At 57.2% G+C, this 19,665-nt stretch overlaps 7 protein-coding genes across 7 annotated transcripts, besides 17 other annotated features; all 7 read right to left on the bottom strand.

Annotated features, from left to right (window-relative positions):
- The first annotated feature begins 22 nt into the window (after nt 1-22).
- Nucleotides 23-61: a microsatellite.
- Nucleotides 62-198: 137 nt separating this feature from the next.
- Nucleotides 199-235: a microsatellite.
- A 220-nt stretch (nt 236-455) lies between these two features.
- Nucleotides 456-3,698, bottom strand: TraAM80_02229 (putative leucine-rich repeat protein; the record flags this gene model as incomplete). The annotated part of the gene is made up of 1 exon (XM_029379240.1): nt 456-3,698. One exon carries the CDS (start codon nt 3,696-3,698, stop codon nt 456-458), a length of 3,243 nt encoding a protein of 1,080 aa, XP_029240922.1.
- Nucleotides 3,699-4,045: 347 nt separating this feature from the next.
- Nucleotides 4,046-4,080: a microsatellite.
- A 615-nt stretch (nt 4,081-4,695) lies between these two features.
- Nucleotides 4,696-4,722: a microsatellite.
- Nucleotides 4,723-4,777: 55 nt separating this feature from the next.
- Nucleotides 4,778-4,814: a microsatellite.
- Nucleotides 4,815-5,104: 290 nt separating this feature from the next.
- Nucleotides 5,105-7,480, bottom strand: TraAM80_02230 (uncharacterized protein; the record flags this gene model as incomplete). The annotated part of the gene is made up of 1 exon (XM_029379241.1): nt 5,105-7,480. The coding sequence occupies one exon, from the start codon at nt 7,478-7,480 to the stop codon at nt 5,105-5,107; it is 2,376 nt and encodes a 791-aa protein (XP_029240923.1).
- A 15-nt stretch (nt 7,481-7,495) lies between these two features.
- Nucleotides 7,496-7,537: a microsatellite.
- A 250-nt stretch (nt 7,538-7,787) lies between these two features.
- Nucleotides 7,788-7,838: a sequence feature (GA-rich).
- A 10-nt stretch (nt 7,839-7,848) lies between these two features.
- Nucleotides 7,849-7,869: a microsatellite.
- Nucleotides 7,870-8,477: 608 nt separating this feature from the next.
- Nucleotides 8,478-8,882, bottom strand: TraAM80_02231 (uncharacterized protein; the record flags this gene model as incomplete). Its single annotated transcript, XM_029379242.1, has 1 exon — nt 8,478-8,882. The coding sequence occupies one exon, from the start codon at nt 8,880-8,882 to the stop codon at nt 8,478-8,480; it is 405 nt and encodes a 134-aa protein (XP_029240924.1).
- A 622-nt stretch (nt 8,883-9,504) lies between these two features.
- Nucleotides 9,505-9,533: a microsatellite.
- A 17-nt stretch (nt 9,534-9,550) lies between these two features.
- TraAM80_02232 (uncharacterized protein) lies at nt 9,551-12,442 on the bottom strand (the record flags this gene model as incomplete). Its single annotated transcript, XM_029379243.1, has 1 exon — nt 9,551-12,442. One exon carries the CDS (start codon nt 12,440-12,442, stop codon nt 9,551-9,553), a length of 2,892 nt encoding a protein of 963 aa, XP_029240925.1.
- Nucleotides 12,443-12,554: 112 nt separating this feature from the next.
- Nucleotides 12,555-12,586: a microsatellite.
- An 88-nt stretch (nt 12,587-12,674) lies between these two features.
- On the bottom strand, nt 12,675-13,820 carry TraAM80_02233 (acyltransferase; the record flags this gene model as incomplete). Its single annotated transcript, XM_029379244.1, has 1 exon — nt 12,675-13,820. The coding sequence occupies one exon, from the start codon at nt 13,818-13,820 to the stop codon at nt 12,675-12,677; it is 1,146 nt and encodes a 381-aa protein (XP_029240926.1).
- Nucleotides 13,821-14,017: 197 nt separating this feature from the next.
- Nucleotides 14,018-14,060: a sequence feature (A-rich).
- A 42-nt stretch (nt 14,061-14,102) lies between these two features.
- Nucleotides 14,103-14,129: a sequence feature (GA-rich).
- A 534-nt stretch (nt 14,130-14,663) lies between these two features.
- Nucleotides 14,664-14,680: a microsatellite.
- A 158-nt stretch (nt 14,681-14,838) lies between these two features.
- Nucleotides 14,839-16,671, bottom strand: TraAM80_02234 (oligoribonuclease; the record flags this gene model as incomplete). Its single annotated transcript, XM_029379245.1, has 1 exon — nt 14,839-16,671. The coding sequence occupies one exon, from the start codon at nt 16,669-16,671 to the stop codon at nt 14,839-14,841; it is 1,833 nt and encodes a 610-aa protein (XP_029240927.1).
- A 204-nt stretch (nt 16,672-16,875) lies between these two features.
- Nucleotides 16,876-16,904: a microsatellite.
- A 13-nt stretch (nt 16,905-16,917) lies between these two features.
- Nucleotides 16,918-16,945: a microsatellite.
- Nucleotides 16,946-17,155: 210 nt separating this feature from the next.
- Nucleotides 17,156-17,177: a microsatellite.
- Nucleotides 17,178-17,486: 309 nt separating this feature from the next.
- TraAM80_02235 (putative serine/threonine protein phosphatase) lies at nt 17,487-19,427 on the bottom strand (the record flags this gene model as incomplete). Its single annotated transcript, XM_029379246.1, has 1 exon — nt 17,487-19,427. One exon carries the CDS (start codon nt 19,425-19,427, stop codon nt 17,487-17,489), a length of 1,941 nt encoding a protein of 646 aa, XP_029240928.1.
- Nucleotides 19,428-19,556: 129 nt separating this feature from the next.
- Nucleotides 19,557-19,606: a sequence feature (GA-rich).
- Nucleotides 19,607-19,665: the final 59 nt, after the last annotated feature.

Below are 19,665 nucleotides of genomic sequence, written 5' to 3' on the forward strand. Positions count from 1 at the left end.
ATCTCCGTCACGTCCTGCTGCTTCCCGCTCCTTTCACCCCCCTGCTTCCCCTCCCCTCCCCACTTCACCCACTGGCGCCACACATACACGCTAATACATATTGCACACACACATACGCCGGACAACACCGTCGTCCTTCTCTCTTCCACATTTGATTCAAGCGACGACACCATGGCGGAGGGGGCGTAGGCTCCCAGGCAACAACAAAACAAAAAACAAACAACCACGCACAACACGTCTGCTCGCGTTACATCATTCATGGCAGAAACATACGCAAATACACCCCACACACAACGGGACGACATACAAAAACAAAACGCAACAAATAAACATATGGTCGAGATCGCCACCTTGTATCTGCAGCTTGTGCTGTGCACACAGGAGCAGAGAAAGGGGCAGAAAACCGCACTCCTTCTCCTCTCCTCTTCCCTATTTGCTGGCACACTGTAGTCATTTCAATTCCCCGAGTGCCGTCGATGCTCGGCGACGATGTCAGCCTCACCCCATGGACCCATAGGCGTATTTTCAATGGCTATTCGGCCCCGCTCGTCCATCGCGGACTCTGTCCTGCGTTGGTTGTCATACAAACTCTGTCGCGACTTCTCATCCTCGTCTTCCTCGTCGTCGTCGCATCCCTCTGTGAGGGGCGCATAAGGCTGCTCTTGCTCTTCTCCGCTGAGAATCACCAGCACTTCCGGGTGGTCTTGCTGTACCAACTTCTCTCCATCGTCCACCATTGTGGACTCTTCTTCATTTTCCAATTCCATGAGACCCGTGCCCTGCTGCGAGAGTGTCCGCTGGGTTAATTCGTAAAATGTTGTGTTCTTAGTCAGCGGCGGTTGTGGGGCCCCAACGTCCACGCCGTGCGTGGCCACGTAGCGCTGCGGCAGCAGCTGCGTGGGTTTTGGCAGCTGGGCTTCCATCCACAGCGCAAGCGCCGTCTCGTTGCGTAGGTGCAGCAGTTCCTTTAAGCACTGGTGAATGTCCTGGCGGGTGGTGTCCTCCTCATCGCTGCGAAGCACCTGCAATAATACCGTCGGACGCGTGCACTCCACCACCGCCGTCTCATGGTATAACACGCGGAGCCGTGGCAGTTCCTCAGCCACGGCGGCCACCACCTCTGGAAGCAACTGCGGTAGGCCGAGGAGGTTCAGCACCTCCAGGTTACCCAGCCCCCGCAAGCGATGCAGGTCCGCGTTCTGTATGGATGCACCGGCGTTCTTGAGGCTCAGTTTGATAAGTTGCGGCAGTCGGACAACGATGGCGTCGATACTGCTGCCTGTCAGCTGCGCGACCCCGCCAACGTCAAGCTCCATAATTGTGGTGGGAAGCCATGCGAGGTTCGAATCCACCATTCCCTGGCAGCCGTGGAGGGAAAGCCGGAGCAGTTGGGCCTGCTGCTTCAGGAAGGCGCTCAACTCGGAGGGGGCGGCAATTGTGCACTCAATGAATCCAACCGATAGAAGCTGGACCACCTTGCCGGCCACCTGCTTTTCCTCTCTCGTCTCCTGCTCTTCTCCCACATGCCCTTTCTCTTCTTCTACCTCCGCTTCCCCTTCCTGCGGCCGTTGCTGCTGTTTCTGGAGCAGTTTTTCCACCGATGGGATGCTACAGCCGAGCGTGAAGGCGGCGGAAGGAGTCGCGCGTTCCGCCGCACCATCGCTACTACTGTCGGACACAAATGTAGCGAGTGTGCCAGCATCCACAACGACGCCCTTCAACGTCACCTCCACCAGGTTGGGGGCGTAGAAGTCAAACAACACGCACGAATGTGTAAGCGGCGTCGGCAGACGGCGAAGCCCCGGAGCCCAAAGTCGCGTGACGTGCGCAAGCGAAGAGAAGAGAACCTCCAAGTTCGCCAGCTCGAGTTGTTTGATGCCAGGGCAGTTTTCCAGCCGCAGCACCTTCAGCCGCTCGTGCTGACTGATGTACTTGATACACGCCGTCGTAAGGCCCTCGCTGTTGGAGAGATCAAGTGTGTGCAGCTGCGGACAAGCAGCCATGATATCGCGCACGTGCACGTCCCGCAGTGCGGTGCACCCAGTCAGCACCAGGACCTCCACCGATGTCCCGCGGAACGTGCGGAAGAGCGCCGTTGGATGCTCAATGGTGCACCGGCTGAGGTCCAGGCAAGGCAGGGCGATGTGTATCCCCAGAGGCCTCTCTGAGCACGCCGGTTGACCCGCAGCAGCCTCGGCTTCCGCACTAGCTCTAGGAATGGAGAAGCCTGCCTCGACACCTCGCTGCGGCGCAGTCGGCTCCGGCATCGAGGAGCTTGACACCTTTGGCTGCTTTATTATCGGAGGTTTCGTAGCCAGCTGCTCGTGTCGAATTAGAAACGCGAAAAGCACGGCCAGTCCCTCATCGGTGAGCGACAGCTCCGGCAGCGAAAGCGCCTCCACGTGAGGCGCCATAAGAAGGGCCCCCGTCAACTGCCGCATGACATCCACGTCACACAAGGAGAAAATTTCCAGATCCTGCACGGACTTCAGGCTGCGTATCATGTAGAGAAGCGTGCTGACGCTGGCTTGCCAATTTTCGCACCGGAAAGAGAGAAGCTTTACCTGATGCACCCACGAGGGCGTGGACGACAGCGCAAGTGAACCGAGGCGGCACATCTGCAACTGCGACGGGCCCTCCTTCCCGCTGATGGACTCCAACCCTGTTGCATCAATGAGGACACGCTTCAGTGCACTCAGTTGGGCGTGAGAGATGGGCGGATCGACGGCCATCAGGCGGTCACCATCGTACAGGCTATGCAATAGCTCCATATGTGGCACAACACCGGTGCGGAAACACTCACGTACATACGAGGCCAAGGCATTGGCTGTATTCAGCGCATCTGAGCTCGCCGTTTGACGCTGCGACAAGGGTGTGCCGTTGTCCGTGCGCAGCCTCACCGCAGAGTGCGTGAGATGATGAACCCCCATATTAGCATGCACGGCTGAGTCCGTGCTCGTGCCACGGATAGCTTTAAGCGCTGCAGATACCCCCGTCCGCCTCGCGGTATCTGTCCCAAGTGTCTGGTGCGCACGTAACTCAACAGTCATCCGCGCATTCTCTCGCTGCAATTCATCCACACGCTGCTGCGTGCTTTGCAGCTCAGCTGTTGTCACAAACAACACATCCTTCAGCCGCTGAATTTCACTTACAAAGCTGTTCGTTTCCATCTTGACGCTGTGCAGGTGATCCTGTGTCACTGTGAGCTCCGTGGAAACGTCCTGGATATGGCGATGGAGTTCCGCACACTCCTCCAGTTTGGCGCGGTACCGCTGCACGGAGACTCCCGACGGCATCAGCACATTCGGTGGTGTGGCACCCTGCAACCGTGGCGGATGCGAGGACAGTTTTGGGTGAATCGATACGGACGGCACATTTGACGCCAGCAGGCGAAACTCCGCTATGCGGTCACCTGAAGAGAGCTCCCGTGACCCCTGCAGCCTTCCGGGACGCAACGCCGACGGCTCCGCCACTTTTGGAAAAAGCAACGGGGTTTTGCGGGAGCGACTGCCGCTCATGGTGTTCCTGGAGCACAAGCAGTCCCACACGCCGTTGTTCCCCCCCTTCTCGTTGTCAAGCTGCACCGGCAGCCCCAGCCCCGCCTCCTCTCCCACGGCTGTCGTCGCAGTTCCGTCTGCTGGGGCCTCCAGCGTTTGTGGTGCGCCGTCGTGCGACGACCGCCTGGAGTTTGCGGACATTTAACCTCCCAGCCTCCAACTCCTCCCTAACTGTCGCTCGTGCTGAACGCCCGACGGTATGTGGGTGCGTCCGTGTAATACGTATACCTCTCGATAGCTGTGTGGCTCGCACTCACTCACAGGTGTGCTACCCAAAAAAGAAGAAACTACAACAACAAATTAAAAAAAAAGTTGTGGGGAATGCCAGCGAGAAGGGGGGTCGCGCAGAAAGGGGCACGCCGTGCACTCCCCCCCCCCCCTTCAGCAGGCGTCACACATACGCAGGGTATAGAGCAAAGTGCATACAGTTAATTATATATATAATTAACTGCAGACAGATATACACATGCACATAAATATGCCCAGAAAGAGAGAGAGAGAGAGAGAGAGAGAGTGAGAGAGACAGGGCATGTAAGGTGATATCAACTCGAACAGTCTGTAAACGACATCCACACAAACACACGTACGCACGCACGGAGAGGGCGCGGAGACCAACGGGCCCCCCTTCCCCCTTTTCCCCCGTTCGCCCCGTTAAGTGGCACCATTCCTCTCCCCACAATGAAGTCACTGAGACTGCTTTGCTGCAAACAAACAAACGAGCACCCCTCCACAACTTACTCCTTTGCTGACGGCCTTGCATGGCCACGCTCTACGCCACATTAGTTTTTTCTCCTTGCCTACACACATTACTCTCCTTTTTTATCTCTATTTTCTTTTCCACTCTCCCTCACTGTATATTTGTGTTTGTGTTTGTGCGCGTGTGCGTGCGCTCCGATACTCTTCATTCCTTGTCTACCGCGGCGCAACGGGGGCCGGCAGCACCGTGCCTCACGCAGTTTCCTGCCCAAAATTCCTCCAATTGCACACACAAACACATCTAAAAGTAAAAACGAACTAGACAACAACAATCAAAAAAATAATAGAAAACGATGAAACAACCACCACTCCGCACCATAATTCATTCTCTACTCCCCCTTCACGCTACATACCTGTTGGTGTTGTTTAACGCCTCACAGCCGTGTGTGTGTGTGTGTGTGTGTGTCTGGGAAGCGCGAAACAACTGACGAGGAGGACATACCCATAAACAGATAACTACCAAACCCCTCTCCCCACCCTCCCACTCCCCTCTGCTTTCTCTTCTGTCATCGGTTTTGTTTCTCCTTTGCTTCTATCATCTCTTCTTGTGGCTGGTGTGCCACATGTATATTTTCATTCTGAAACCGCGCTCGCACACCTTTCCAACATGGATACAAGATTTCTAGGCGTGTCCTGCAATGTGTGCACGTCCACGTGTCTAGGCAGCCGTAATCACTTTCAGGGGGCGTAACACCAGACCCTCGCCATTCGTGTTTCCCCCTCATCCTTGATGTCGGCGGTCCCAACGATTCCCTCGTATAGCACAAGTTCCCTACGCCACCACCGCTCAGTTAAAACCAAGAGACACCGGCGGCGACTCGCGTGGTTGGTCTAGGACTGCCCTTTAGTTGGGTGCTTGTATTGTTGGTGGTACTAGCGTTCAAGCGGCTGCGTGCACTTGGCGGTTGACTAGAGTACGTTTCCCCCTCCCCGTGCTTTGTTTTCATGAGATCTTGAAACACCATAAGCGGGGTCCGCAGTTGACCGTCCTTCACCGCCGGAAGCTGCTTGATCACCTGATCCTTCGCGCGTCGCTGGATATACCCGGGCTGCAGCAAGAAGCGCCTGTTGAGTAAGGCTTCCCGCACAGGCCGCAGTGCGTCTCCCGGGAGTTCGGGAGCGAGTGGATCCTCCTCCTCGGGGAGAATGCCCCCGTCTTCCTCATCTTCCTCCGCCAGCGTGGATGCGGCGTCGTTGGCGTAGGTGGTGGTGTGACGCGGGGTTTGCCCCAACGAGCGGGTTCCACGTGCGGAAGTTGAGACGACCCCTGAGCGTGCAGAGACGGACTCGCGTTGCTCGCGTGCCCGTTGCTCCTTTTCTTGTTTCATGATCTCAAGTCCCTCCTTGCGCGTGAGAAGTTGTGGCATTACATTTTTCTGCACGAATCCCTCTGCAATACTCTGCTGCAAGACAATGGCGTCTTCATTTAGTTCAGCGTGCATGTAGGAGATGGCGTAGGGGTTCCTGTCATTGCTGGAGCTAACGCCCCAGTTCGAACCAAGAAGAAAGTACCGCGGTGGACATGTGGTAAATGGGCGCAGGGCCATCACTGGCACCTTGACGACGGCGCCCACTTTCTGTGAGATCCTGATGGGGGCCATAATACAGTAGTAGTTCTCCTCCGATCCCGCCTCCGCGTCAAAGAAATACTCCGCCACCGTCCCCTGACACTGAAAGTCGTACAACAGGTTCTCGTTTGTAATCGCGGCGCGAATGATAGCGGCAAATCGGTAGCGTTCCTCCTGCCCGCGCAGAAAGGCCCCGCGTGGGCGGCGCTCGTCATGGGAATTAACAATCATCATCAAGACCTTCTCGTTGGTTTGATCGTAGACCATCAGGTCCAATTCCCCCTTCACAATGGAGTTGGGATCATTATTTTGCATGTAGGAGTAGGTGACAGGGGAGAGAACGACGAGGTGGGGAAACCCGCGGCGGGCTGCCAGAGCCTTGAACTGTTGCCTGTGCGCCGTGTTCAGCGAGGGCACGTAGTTTGGCTTTTGCGGCTGCCAGAATTTCTTGTACTCCTCGACGGGGGTGGGGTTCTTCCCTACGAGCTTGTTTGGCCCAATCTGCGGAGCATCCGCCGTGATGCTGGACAGGAACCAGTACCGGAAGGTATCCAGGTCCTTCAACGGTCTCAGCCGCTGCAGCGTCTCACGGTTGTCGAAGCTTGTGCTCGACCGCAGGGCATCCCAGTCCTCCGTGGTGAGGATGCTGACGTAGTTCTTGTGACACTGCTCCACAATCTTGGCCAGCGAGTACTGCGCCACACGGCGGCTGCGCATGATCTCGTTCGTGGGCAATAAACCCGCCACCGTCGCATCCTCGCCGCCCTCGTACGGCTCAGCCAGCGCCTTGTCCCGGCGCACACGGAGCGAGACAAGCCGGTCGATACCGTAATTGCGAAAAATATCGTTGCGTGTGTTGATAAACTTCTGCAGCCGCTGCAGCGATGGGCACTCCTCCAACTGCTTCCGGTGCTGCAACACCAACGCTCGCTTCTCCTCGTATTCCACCCGCTTGTTCTGCAGGACATGCTGGGAGAACATCTTGGTATGCTCGTCTACCGCAAACTCCTTACTGGGCTCCTGGACGGTGAAGAGTGGCCGGGCCCCCATCTTCACCAGTTGCGCAGGCACCTCCCCGTTGCTGCTCTCGCTTGTGTAATCCCCCTCCTCAAGGGCGGAATACTGGCGGTAGAGGGCAATCGTGGCGGCGCTCTCCAGAAGCAGCGTTGTGGCGGGCGTGTAGGACATAAACATCTGATGCCGCAAGAGCACCGCGTTCTCCCGCTCCCACGCGGCCAACTCGCGATGAGCTTCCCGCAGCGCCACCTGCTCTGCACTGGACATAACGTCCGCCTGCAACTCCTGCTGCTTCCGCGAAAAAAACTTGGCGCGACTCTTGGCGTCATCAAGCAACGTCTGAAAGTTCTCGTCCGGGCGAAGGTACGGCCGCAGCATCTTCTGCACATTGTCGTCCCTGAAGGCGTCGCGCAGCTGAGCGTGAATGGCGACGCGGGCGGCAAGGAGGTCCGCCTTCTCCGACTGCAGCAGCTTTGAGATTCGCTCCGCGTACCGCTCACTCTTCAGCAGCTCCGGGTCCCCGGCATAGTACGTGCAGTCCGAGGAAAGGACGTTAGGAAGTGTCACCAGCGACGTGCTCATCGTTCCTTTTGAAACTTTTTTTTTTTCTCGCTCTTGTTTTTTTTTTTTGTTGTTGTTGCTGCCGCGCCGACTTCTTCCTCTTTGTTGTTACTTTTATTACCGCGACGATCTCTCTAAAGGAACAGCCGCAACAATGCTGGAGCCGCTGACAACAATGGTGAGTATATATATATATATGTTCCCTCAGGGCCGCTCGTCAAGTTTCTTTGCTTGCTTGGTTTGTGATGGTTGCTTCGTTCCTGGAGAGGCATGAGCGGGGACAGAAGTGCACACGCGGGCAGGCAACACAAAGTACACACACACACATAGTGAGCGAGTGAAGGTGAGAGAGACGCAGCGCCTGCGAGAGAGAGAGAGAAATAGTAGGCATATATATATATATATATATAAACTGTGTCTCACTTGAATAGACCCTTGTGCTCCGCCCGCTCCTCCACGTCCGGCACGACGGCCGCCTCTCCCTTCGCCCTCGCCTCACGCACCTCCACGGCGGCCCAGTCCCACAGCTCCATGTCGTTGCAGTTCTCCATCGGAAGGTAATGCACCTCCCCGTGAGAGGGCACCGTGAGCTTCTTCACCAGCGGCTCCACGCAGAGGTAATCCGCCACAGCAATATCGGCCGCGGCGAGCTCCACTAGCATCCCGGCCAGCGCCACCAGCGTGTAGTCCTCACGGTTGATGGCAAGTGCCGCGGAACGCAGTTGCTCCCGGTGCTCCGCCCGTGCCTCACTGTGCAACTCCACGGAGAACGGAAGCGAGTGCGGCGCGGGACGTGGGCCTGGCTCGCAGCGCCCCTGCGTCCACGCATACTCGGACTCTAACAGCGCCGCATGATAGTGTTCCGCCCTGCGCAGCTCCTCCGCCGCCCCTTCTCGCCGTTGACGAATGCGGTGCAGCCGAAACACCTCCACCACCAGCGTCTGCACGGGGCTGAAACGGTAGTTAATCTCGGACTCAATAAACAAAATGCGACTGGGAGATGTCTGCTGCTCTGCCGCTATGCGGCAAAGCGGGTCCTTGAAGTTCGCCCGCGCCGCCCGACCGCTTCTGCCCCCGCCACCGTCCCCGACGTCGGGTCATTCACCATGCGGTAGCTGCACGGAAACTCCGTGTCGTTGAGCTGCTCCAGCTCCCGTGTCCCCATGCTGGCAGCGACAGGAAGGAAAAGCATCACGTCGCAGCGAAGGCGGCGCAACGTCTCAGCAAAGTAGCAGAGAAACGGGCGGCACTTCAGCTGGCCGCAGCCTCGCAGATTGAGAGCGGCGATAGTGCCGTGGAGCCGCACACCCACGACAAGGCGGGAAACCAAGTGGATGATCTGCGTCCCCGCCGTCGACGGCGCCAGAACACCGCCCCCAACAGCCATGCTGCAGCAGGCGAAGCCAGAAATATGCTTGCACATGCGCACAACAAAGAACGGAATATAAAAAGAACGGGGATACGGGGGAGCTTGCAAGGGGCGGCACCCGTAACCGTGGCGGAGCAAAATCCCCGCGGGCCGCACTCCCCTCTGTTGCGAGCAGCAAGCTCAGAACGAGATCAACGGAAAAAAAAAACTCAAACAACAGGAAAAAATGACATCAGGGGCAGAAGTGGCACGCCAGTCACCGTCTGCCAAGGTACTTGGTACTTTTACATAAGTCAAAGGTGTCTTGGCCTTCTTTCACAGCGGCAACCACAGCAAACACGCACACAAAAACAAACCAAAAAAAAAGAGGGGGAGTAAGAGTGAGAAAACAAGCAAAGACACATTCTTCTTACACGGCGCCTCCTCTGCTTCAAGCCTCGACTCAATGGGAACACACACACGTCCATAAACATCCACGTCCAACACCACATAATATCAAGACAAACAAACAAAACAAAAAGGAAGGTCCAGAAGCACAGCCACTGCCATCAACGCATGTGGCAGCTTCCTCCCGTGAGTGTCGACACCCACCGGGGAACGCGCCGAGCAAGTTGTACAATAAAAAAAACAAAAAACATGCATTCCTCTACCCCCTCCCTTCACCGAGTACGGCGCAAAAAAGAAAAACAACAACAACAACAACAAGTGGAGTAAAATGCATCTCAGGCATCCTGCTGAGATGGCAGCCGACGGGCGCCCGCCCCGACGTGGCCTCTACCCGCAGCGGCAGCCCCTTTCCTTGCGGCGTTCACGGAGGCGGGAAGCAGGTGGCGCGGTCGCGCCGCAAGCATTGCATTATAGCGGCGGTTCAACTCCTGCTTTAGTTGCAACCGAAGCTGCAGCGCCCGCTTTGGCCCCACCATTTCCCCTCGCTGCAAAGCTGTTCGCCGGGAACGCACGTCATTGATCACTCTGTCGCCGCACACCCCGTCTGCTGGATTCCGACTAACTACAGTGCTGAATACCAACGACGGCGCCAAAAAATTCGCTTTCCCCTCCCCACTAGAGAGCTTGAGTGTTTTTCCCACGCTCACTGACGCCAGGTTCGAGGCAGGCGACACCCAGCCTGCCTCTTTAGGCAACAACTCGCGTCTTGACTCCAATCCACGTCTGGACGGAGGCACACTGCCACCTACAGTACTCTTCGGCGAGCTCGGCAACATGTACGAGGAGACCAACTCCGCTTCGACTCCGGTTAACGTGCCCGACAAGTTTGTCCGCAGCAGCGCCAGCGAAGAAGGTCCCGTCGCATCGGGATTGCCGTGTCTGGCGCGCTCCGCAAGTGCGCAAAGGCGGGCGGCGTAGACGCAGTACCGCGTCCGCAGCGAATTTTCATCGTCAAAGAAGTCGTCTGGAAGGTCCCGGACGAATGCCAACAGATGATCCTCCTCTTCATCCAGCGACTCGTGTTGGAGCTCAAAAACATCCTGCCGGTACAACTCCCACGAGCTGTGGCTGCGGGAGACGTGCGAGAGGAGCTTTGCTCGTTCGGCATGCCGTCGCATGCGCCGATGCCGGTAAAACACCGAGGTCTCCACCAGCTGCTTCTTCACACGCTCTTCCTCAATCTTCTCCAACTCCGCGCGGAACCTCCCCGTTCCTTTCACGCACCCCATCTCGGCTCTCCTCTTGTCTTGTCGGGGACGTTGCCCAGAGGAGGTGCTGCATTCGAGGAGCGCAGAGTAGTTGCCCTCCTCCGCCTCTCCATGCTCATCAATTTTAATAACCTCATAACTGGCACCGGTGCCCTCCTCGCCCTCCGTGCTCCTTTCCCTCTCCTTGCCGCAGCTCTGCCTCTTCTGGGCCTCTTTCTGCAGTTGTTGCCGGCGCAGAGATTTTGCGATCTGCGAGAGCAACCGTTGACCCCTCGCATGCACAGCGGCCTTCACCTTGACGGGCGACAACATGTCGTGCGCGTCGTCCCGCACTATTGCCGCCCGCCGTACCTCGTGCAGTGCGTAGTTGTCTGTGTTGTGAAAGTTCCTCTCCCCCAGCCGCAGCACGTCTTCCTGGGTGACGCCATAAATGTCCCCAATGAGCGGCGGGACCTCACGCTGCCCCAAATACTTCAACTTATCCATGGAGCACAAGGTGGCATCCAGCACCGTCATCGGCCGCCGTGGTCTGCTGTAGGCAGTGATGTGAGACGCCGCAACGTGAGCCTTCGCCGTCGTCGTATTGAGAGACGTCATGCCAACTGTCCTGGTGGAGGACGATTCCAAGGCGATTATACTGCACAAATTGGGGGGAATGGCGTCCGCATCCCCCAAAAGGCAGATGCGAATCAGGCACCACACCTCCACGTACTGATCTCGCGTCACGGTGTTGAGGTCACGCAGAAAAATAAACGGAAAGCTAAAAAACTTTTCGTAAAAGGTCTCAAAACTCACCAAGTCTGTGGTGCCGCGGTACACCCACTCCTCCTCCGCAATGGCAATGTTGGCGGAGGAAATGTGCGTTGGAAAGAAGAGGTTTAACAGATCCAAAAAGAACTCGACGTACGTGGTCTTTGTCAGTAACCTGTTCTCATTTTGCGGCAGCAAGTTAAACACATCTCGCACGGCCTGCTGCACTACAGCTGAGCCCCGGTGCAGCGCGTGCCAATTCTGGTACGCCTGCTCCGCCCGGTAGGTGGAGGGGGCGGGGGCGATACCCTCCCACGTCAGTGGAGGGTGGAGGCTGTGAAGGTTTAGGCGGCGCATCTTCTCACTGAATGTGACCGTCCCACGCTGCAGGCGTAGCAGAGGCAAGGGAAGCACCGGAACATTTTGTAGTGTCCGCCCACACACAAGGGCTGGCATGGCCTTGTCGGATGCTAGCACTGGGCGGCCCACCACGCCGCAGGTGCGCTGACGCTCCTCCTCGTGCAACGCCCAGCAAATAACTTTGAAGCGAATGAGAAACAGTGACTGACGCCACGCTCCAAGGTACTCACCATTGCGGCGGAAAACGTTGATGCAAAGGGGGTCAGTCAGGCACGTGGGTCTCATCCCTAGAAACAGCGCGAGATTACCCTCTGGGGCTGGCAGGGTCAGGTGGCAGGGCACAGTGGCTGCAGAGGCGGCCAGCAACGCGGGCCACATAGCGGATGTAGGGTCAGGCCACACACGAATGAGGCCGTTTGGCGGGAGTGGACGATTCCATACATAAGAAAGTCCGTAGAGCCGCTCCGATGCCGTCTCAGCGTCGTACAACCGCTTTACCTCCGCAATAATCTGTGCGTCTCGTTCCTCTGTTCGGTTGCTGGCAACGACGACAGACGCCGCTGCCGTTCGCAGGTTGCGGAAGGCGGATACTTTAATCATACTTTCCGGGTGCCGCGTGGCCCACGCACAGGACTCCTCCTCCACGCAGATGTACTGTGCTGACCGGGGGATTGGTCTGCCGTCGTCCCAGGCGGCGGATGCCACCTCGCGTGGAAAGTCCTGCAGTAGCTGCATCTCCTCACGGTGGCGCTGCGTTGCGAGCGTCTTCACACGTTGCCGGTACGCCGTGTCAAGCACAATCCGCTTCCACCATGGCAACTTGTGGTAACGGTGTGGTTGCTGGGACATACGCCGTAGATGCCCTTGTAAGCCAGGAAGGCAACTAGGGCAAGAAGAGTAGCGAACTCAAAAGAAAAATAAATAGAGAAGAAAGAATAAATTGACTGGACTGAAAAGACATTTTTTATCTTTATTTTTTATTTTCATTTTCATCCCTCTTCTTCCTCGTCAATACACTCCATGTTGCGTGTTGGTTGCGGTTCTGATATCAGGCTCTTGCCTCGACACGTGGGGACGTTTGTTACTTGAAAACGTTCCCCGCCCTCCTGCCCTCGCACGCCTCGGCGTAGCCGCACTTCTCACGCAGACCAACCGCCAACGCCCGCCGCGACCTTGACGCGGCGCACAAAGCCTGCCGCACCTTTGCACTTTCCCACACGACGGCGGTGTCGCCCTCGCCGGTGGCAGTCGGTGGGCTCGCCGTCAACACCGCCATCCGCAGAGTGGCTACGGGGAAGGGGGGGCTGTACCACGCTGGGTCGTGGCTGCCGTGCAGAGACGCGCTCATAGAAAACAAAAACGACAACAACCGACGTGGACGCAGCACCGTGTGCACCGCCGTGGTGTCGTAATCAATGGCGGCGACAAAGACGCGTCTTGGGGCAGTGCGGGTCCGCAGCGGTGCGGTGATCAACATCCCCTTGCCATTTGTGCAGCTGCCTTCCGGGAAAAATATGAGCGGCACGCCAAGGCGCTCACATCGCTGCTGCAGCCTCGTAAGGTGGACGACCGACCCATTGTGGCCGCTGTTGCCGGCCCCACTACCACCGCAAGCAGCCGCGGCACGGAGAAATTCGACGGTCCCCGTTCCGTAAATGTGCCACCACACGTGCCAGCGCTGCAGCGGGGACGGCCCCACCACTAAAAGCCCGTCGCTGCTGCTGCCGTCGTCGTCCGTCTTCTTCGCTGACGCCCCGGCGGTAGTGGTGGTGGCGGCTCCACCAACGTAGAAGGCGACTATGCACCGCGGCAGCAGCCCAGCCACCTCAAGCACGCACATATCCCAGGGAGACTGCATGTTCACCACCACAACGTCCCCAGCCGCTGGTGCTGCGTCCCTGCCTGCCGCGTTTGCCATCGCCACCGTCTTCGGCGACTCCCGCGTGAGGCCAAGGTTGCCGCCGGCGAAGAGCAGGCCCCGAAGCAGGCCTCGCTGGCAGGGCGCGAGCAGCAGCCGCGATACACACGACATGCCTGGGACGAGGAAGAAGGCATACACCAGCACATCCAGCACAAAGAGCAGAGGCAGTAGCAGCAGCAGCGCCCCCGCAAGGCGGAGGGGAAACAGTGCCGCGGCAATCACCAAGGAAAGGGTTGTGGGTGACCGCACCAGCGCGAAGGGGTTGATGCCCGTTGCGGCATCCGCGAACTTTCTGTACTTTTCCATCCTCTGAGTTCCCCCCTCACCCTTGCCTCCTCTAAAAATGCAGTAGTCTGTCACCGCGCTGAACCTCAGAACGAGCGTTGACGCAACTAGCCGCGGAAGCGGTCAAACAAAAAAAAAACCACCAAAAACGAAACACCAACAAGAGAAGCTAAAATACAAAAAGATAAGAACAACTACTACGCAGGGCGCCTCAAGCCAAAAAAAAGAAAAAACAAGCAAAAAAAAAGCAATACAAACAAATCCTCCCTCTTTCTCACGCTCAGGGTGACCCCAACCATCTCGGAAGATGAAAAAAAGAAGAAGAAAAAGGACAGCCTAGGGACTTACACCTGTTCATTGTGGAAAAAACAGACACGTAAAACAAGAACAACAAAATAAAAAAATCAATTACTTGGTATATCTCCCAAGCGGCCGGCAGGACCACAACACTTTCCTTCCAGCAAACAGAGGCGAAGAAGTTAGAGGCGACTCTTTCTCCGTTGCTGGGATCATCTAGTAATGACGCAAAGACGAAGCTGGGCCGAAGGTGACTTAAACCCGGCTGCTCCGGTGCGGGGTGAGGTTGAGGCGGGCCATCTGCGAGAAGGTCCATGCTGGCAATAGGAGAAGGTGAGTGGCATGGCCGTAGGCGGGCGGATATGTGCGTGTCGGCAACACACACCCGAGAGGCGCAGTCATTTCCCCTGGAGACTCTCAACAAGAACCAAATCAAAAAAAAATCCAATACAAAAATATCGATAAAAGGCCGGAGTAACTCATCACGTCATTCATCCACAGTACATTCATTCCGTTTTTTTCTTTCTGCTTTTCTATTTTGCCCGCATGTCGCCGCTCCCGTGCAGGTTTTTTTTTTTTTTTTTACGGGTCGGAGGAGGAGGAAGCGTGTTCTATGCCCCCCGCCCCTCCCTCCCCTTCCCGAGGAGTTTGCAAAAATAAATTCCACGCACGCACACACTTCCACACAGAAAGGAAGGAGAAATGCAGGCACAACGAGGGCCGTCATGTAATGCTAAACTAGTCATGCACTCTTATGCGGTACATCCTTGTCAGTGGCGACATACTCCCCCGTGGGCACAGGGAGCATCTCGTTAAAGTAGTGGTAGTCTACCAGCACCTCCCGGCTGCCGGGCCGAACAAGCACCATTTTATTCGAAAACTGATAGTGTGCGACGATGTCGTGCGCCGTGTAGGTGCGCTTTGCCATGATGTTGGCCCCGCTTTCCATCTCCGTCGCATCAAAGGTGGCGACTATCTGGAATGAGCAGAGAGAGTTCGTCGCCCACCCTGCTGCGCCGGGTTGCATCATCGTCGCTGGCTCCGCGTCGTCCGCCCCCGCGTGTCCCATGTAGCGGTAAAGGGGACTATGGCGGTCAATAACATGCGTGATACTCACCGGAACCCACAGTGCAAGTTGGCCTTGGCGCGCCTCCACGTACCGCTCATTGGGGCATTCCCAGCGCAGCTCCTCCACGCAAATGCTAACCCGCTCAAAGCCATCATAATCCTCATTGCTGTCGCTGTCATCGTTGCCACCAGCACCGCCTGCCACCGCTACCGGAATGCGCACCTCGGAGTAGCCGGAAGAGCCACCAGCATCAACGATGGAGTGTTGCTGAGTGGCAGAATATCGCTGCTGTACAGGATCTCCCCCCGTTGTGGCGGAAAGCAACGGATCGTAGTCCTTGTGCCTCTGGCCACCAACGACATCAACAGCGGCCGCGCTGCTGTTGCTGCCGCCGACCTCAGTTATCGACAGGAGAGCGATACTCTTTGCCCCTGCCGCATCCTCCTCGCCTTCCCCGCCTCCTTCCGTCGAGGCTTCACACACCTTTGGGGATTGCTGCCTCTTCTGACGGCGACGGCGCTGCCGCTCGCCACGCACAGGCGTCTGGCGGGCCTCCCCCGGCGCTTCTTCCTGTGCGACTTCATCCCGCGGCGTGCCCAGGCATGAGTGAAAACCTGCACTTGCCTCCCTCTCTGCCTCGCCCGTTTCACGAGCGGGTTCCGCGACTGGCGTCGGCGCCCTGTGGGACCGTTGGCGTCCACCGTCGTCCTCGCCTTTGCCGCGCGGCAGTTTTCCAGGTGCCGTTCCAGCGTGCTGCGTTGTCGTATCCGCCTTGCAGAGCATACGGTGGTCCTTGAGCGGCTCTGCAGTGATGATAAACACCCGCAGCCTGCCGTGTGCCAGCGGCTTCTGTCCGTCGCTGTTCGCCATGCGGAAGGTGAGGCACCAGCTGCGATCCCGGCGCCCCGGCAGCGGTGTCAGGGAGCAGAAGTCGCTGAACACGATGCGCTGGCTGAGCTTCCCGCCGTACTCCGCCTTTCCCACCACGAGAGCCGCCACCAGCCCGACAAATATGATATTGGTGTACGACAGCAGCATCACAATAAAGGTGCGACCAGAGAAGCAGGGGTGGGTGGGGCACAGCATCGTGTCGGCCGGCTCACCAAAGTAGCCGCCATTTGCTGCGAGACTCACGACGGTGAAGTAGAGCGCCGTTGCCCAGGTGGTGCCTTGCCACGCCCCACACACGCTGCCCCAGATAAAGTACAGCATCGCAAACACAAACAGGACCGCGAGGTAGAGCACAAACAGATATGTGCACAAGATTGGCCAGGTCAGGGAGCGCAGCATGTAAAAGATGGAAAGCCGCGCAAACTGAAACCGCTTCACTCCGACCTCACGCGTCCTCAGGCCCCCGTCCTTATCAAACACGCGTACCACGTTCCGCTTTTGCTCAGGGAAGTTTCCAAACACTGACGACACACGAAGTTCAGGGTCCAACCGCAAACTCCGCCCTCCCGGCTTTAGCGAGTGGCCACGCACCCTTTTATATTTCCACGTCTGCATTCTACTGACGCCCCTCCCCCTTCTCAAACTCCTATAATATATGTATATATCTCTCTTTCCCTGACGGACTCTGCTGAGGAGGTGGAAGCAAAAAAGGAGAGAAAAAAAAGAACAATAAAAAAAACAAGGCCACAAATAAAGTGAAATGCAGCGTAGAAGTCAGAGAAAACGCTGTGCGACGACCGGGACACCCACACGTATATTATACATACACAAACCCATACAGACATACACGTAAAGGCACGCATATATATATATATATATATATATATATGCGTTGGTGACGGTGTAGCAAACGGCACGTGTGTGTACTGGCGTGCATGAAGGCGCCAACGCGTGTGTGTGTGTGTGACGTTGGTATGCATCTACATGTCTCCCCATCCCCCTCCCCCCGCAGTGGCAGAAGGAAGCCCCCTCCCCCTTCTCCAGGCAAGGCACAAATAAACCAGCACGTGCGGTACTCATGACCCGTGGGAGTCCGACGCCCCCCCCCCCCCTCCTCCCCCGGTTGACGCACAGCAACAGGGCAGAAACGCGGAAGAGTTCAAACAAACAAGCCAACAACAAAAATAAAATTTAAAAAGAACCTCCCTCGGGTTGATGAGAGAAACGAGACAAACATACAAACAACCCTACTGCTTCTCTCTACGCCGCTTCCTGCGGGGGGTGTGAATTCATCAGCCTCCTACCTCTCTTCTTTGCTTTACGCCCGTGTTATTTTACTCTCCTGTTCTGTTCCTCCTCGTACAGCAACCCGCGCCCCCCATCCCCCCACGGAAGGGTGCCTGTCATGCGTCACCCGCCCTGGTAGTGGCTTACCGTCTCACGGCCATATCAGCCTCACCATCGCCTTCCCGTTCCTCGTCCTCCTCGTCGTCGTCGGCCGTCTGAGCGCAGGTGTCAGCATTTTTTATGATCAGTCGAATCTTTCTATCCGCAACGAGCACAACCCCGGCACCGTTTTCATGCCCCACATACGCGCTGGTGCTGAAGATAGTAAAGACCCGTGCACTCTTGCTGAGCTTCAGCCCATCTGACTTCTCCTGGTGGGCACGGAAGATGTACTCATAGTTGTAGTTCATAAGGAACTGATCTACAGCGACTGAGCCGAAGAGGATAACACCAGAGCCCCGCGGGTTGGCGCCAAAGCCCCACTTGTCAAGCGCGCTCTCTTCCTCGGCGGGGTCGGCCCAACAGGTGTCGATGGCCATCTGCCGATACATGCGCGCCTGCGGGCTCTCGTCCTCTGGGACATTGAAGAACGACTCAAGCGCGGGAAAGTCCTCACGACATAATATCTGCAGCCTGTCGTCCACGCCGCCGCGGTAACGTGGGATGCCGCCGTGGGTGCAGAAAATGCGTCCGTCAATATTCGCTGTGAGAGGAAGATAGGCAAAGGTCTCACTTGCACGGTGCCACAGCTCCTCACCGAGGGCGTGGCCAAAGAGGTTGCGGCACTGTGCTAGGAAGCTGGTGTCGCCGTAGCTGGCAATGTCGCCGCTGACGAGCGTGTCCTCGTGGTTGCCGCGCAACAGCAGCACCTTCTCCGGGGCCAGCACCTTCATGGCAAAGAGATACGCCACCACCTCCACGCTAAAGTCCCCGCGATCCACGTAATCGCCAAGGAAGAGAAAGCGATGCGGGGCGTAGCGCAGATCCTGAAACGAGATGAGATTGTCAAGGAAGTAGAAAAGATCCAAAAAGTTACCATGCAGGTCGCCAAAGACGTAGCACGGGGATACCGCGCTGCCGTGTCGGGGTTCGCTTTGTAGGATGGCCTTCACCTCCCCGCAGAGACTGCACAATGTGCGGCCAAAGCCCTCAACGTCGCCAGGGCTGTGCCGACATCCATTGCGAACCGCAAAGTTCTTTACAATGTAGTGGTAGATAGCGTTGCCGTGCGAGGAGAGCGGGGATAACCCTCGCACCCCCTCCAGCATCTGCCAGTGAAAGGTGCGCAGCGTCTGGCATGACACAAGTGCATCCGGATCCAACGAAACCGAGCGTTTATTCAACACGCGTCCTAAACTCAGGCGACGAAGTTCGTGGCGAATACTTCGACGACGCACCTCCTGCCCGTGTGGACTCTGCTCCTGCTGCTGCGAGGTAAGGGGCAGCTGGCTCGACGCGGGGTCCTGCGGCGCAGGCTCATTGGCGTCGTCGGAGGGAACAAATTCAAAGGAGATGGACGACCGGCCACCCGCGCCTGCCCCACCAGTAGCCACCGACGTCGCGGCACACGTCCCACCAAATCCTCGGAGCTCAGTGCCCCTACCAAGCGGCTCCTCAACGCTATCACGGGGTGAACAACATCCCAGGTGCAGGCTATCCAACGAGTGACGGGGAAGCGACTCCGAATCGTAGTCGTCCCGCATCAACGATGAGGCCACCACAGGCGTGTCGGCATCGCGGACGTCGGGTCGCATGTAACTTTTATCTATGATGGAGAAAAGCGGCACCGAGACGGCGGTGCCATTTTCAATCAGCATCACGGAGAACGACAGCGTGTACGTGTTCCCCTTCCCGCTTGGAGATGCAACGCCGCCCGCTGTGGGGCTACTGCAGCCGTGCAGCTCCCCCGAGTCTTGCCGAAGCGACGAAAGGCCGTGGGCGTCTAAGTTTTTGGTGCGAGACGTGCGCCGACGGATCTGCTCCATCTCTCGACGCAGACTGGCATTCTCTACCTGCAATGCCAGCACCCGTTGCACAAGCTCCTCCTTGCGCAGCGCCCGGAGCTCATTCACGGGAGTCGACATCCCTCGCCTCCCCCACCCCACAGTTCTGCTGCCGCTGCTTTTTTTTTTTTTGCTTCTTTCGCTTCGCTACCCAACGGTAACCGGTGATGTGCGTCTTTTCTTTTCTTCCTCCTCTCTTTTTGTGAATGCGAGAGAGATAAAGAGAGAGATAGAGATAGAGAGTGCGTGTGAGAGAAAGAACCCTCCTGCTGGCAGCGTGGGCGCAAAGCAGGCATCGCAAGAGCAGAAAGCATCGACC

This window comes from Trypanosoma rangeli (genome assembly GCF_003719475.1).
Source record: "Trypanosoma rangeli strain AM80 chromosome Unknown Tra_15.4_contig_00049, whole genome shotgun sequence".
NCBI classification, from domain to species: Eukaryota; Euglenozoa; class Kinetoplastea; order Trypanosomatida; family Trypanosomatidae; genus Trypanosoma; species Trypanosoma rangeli.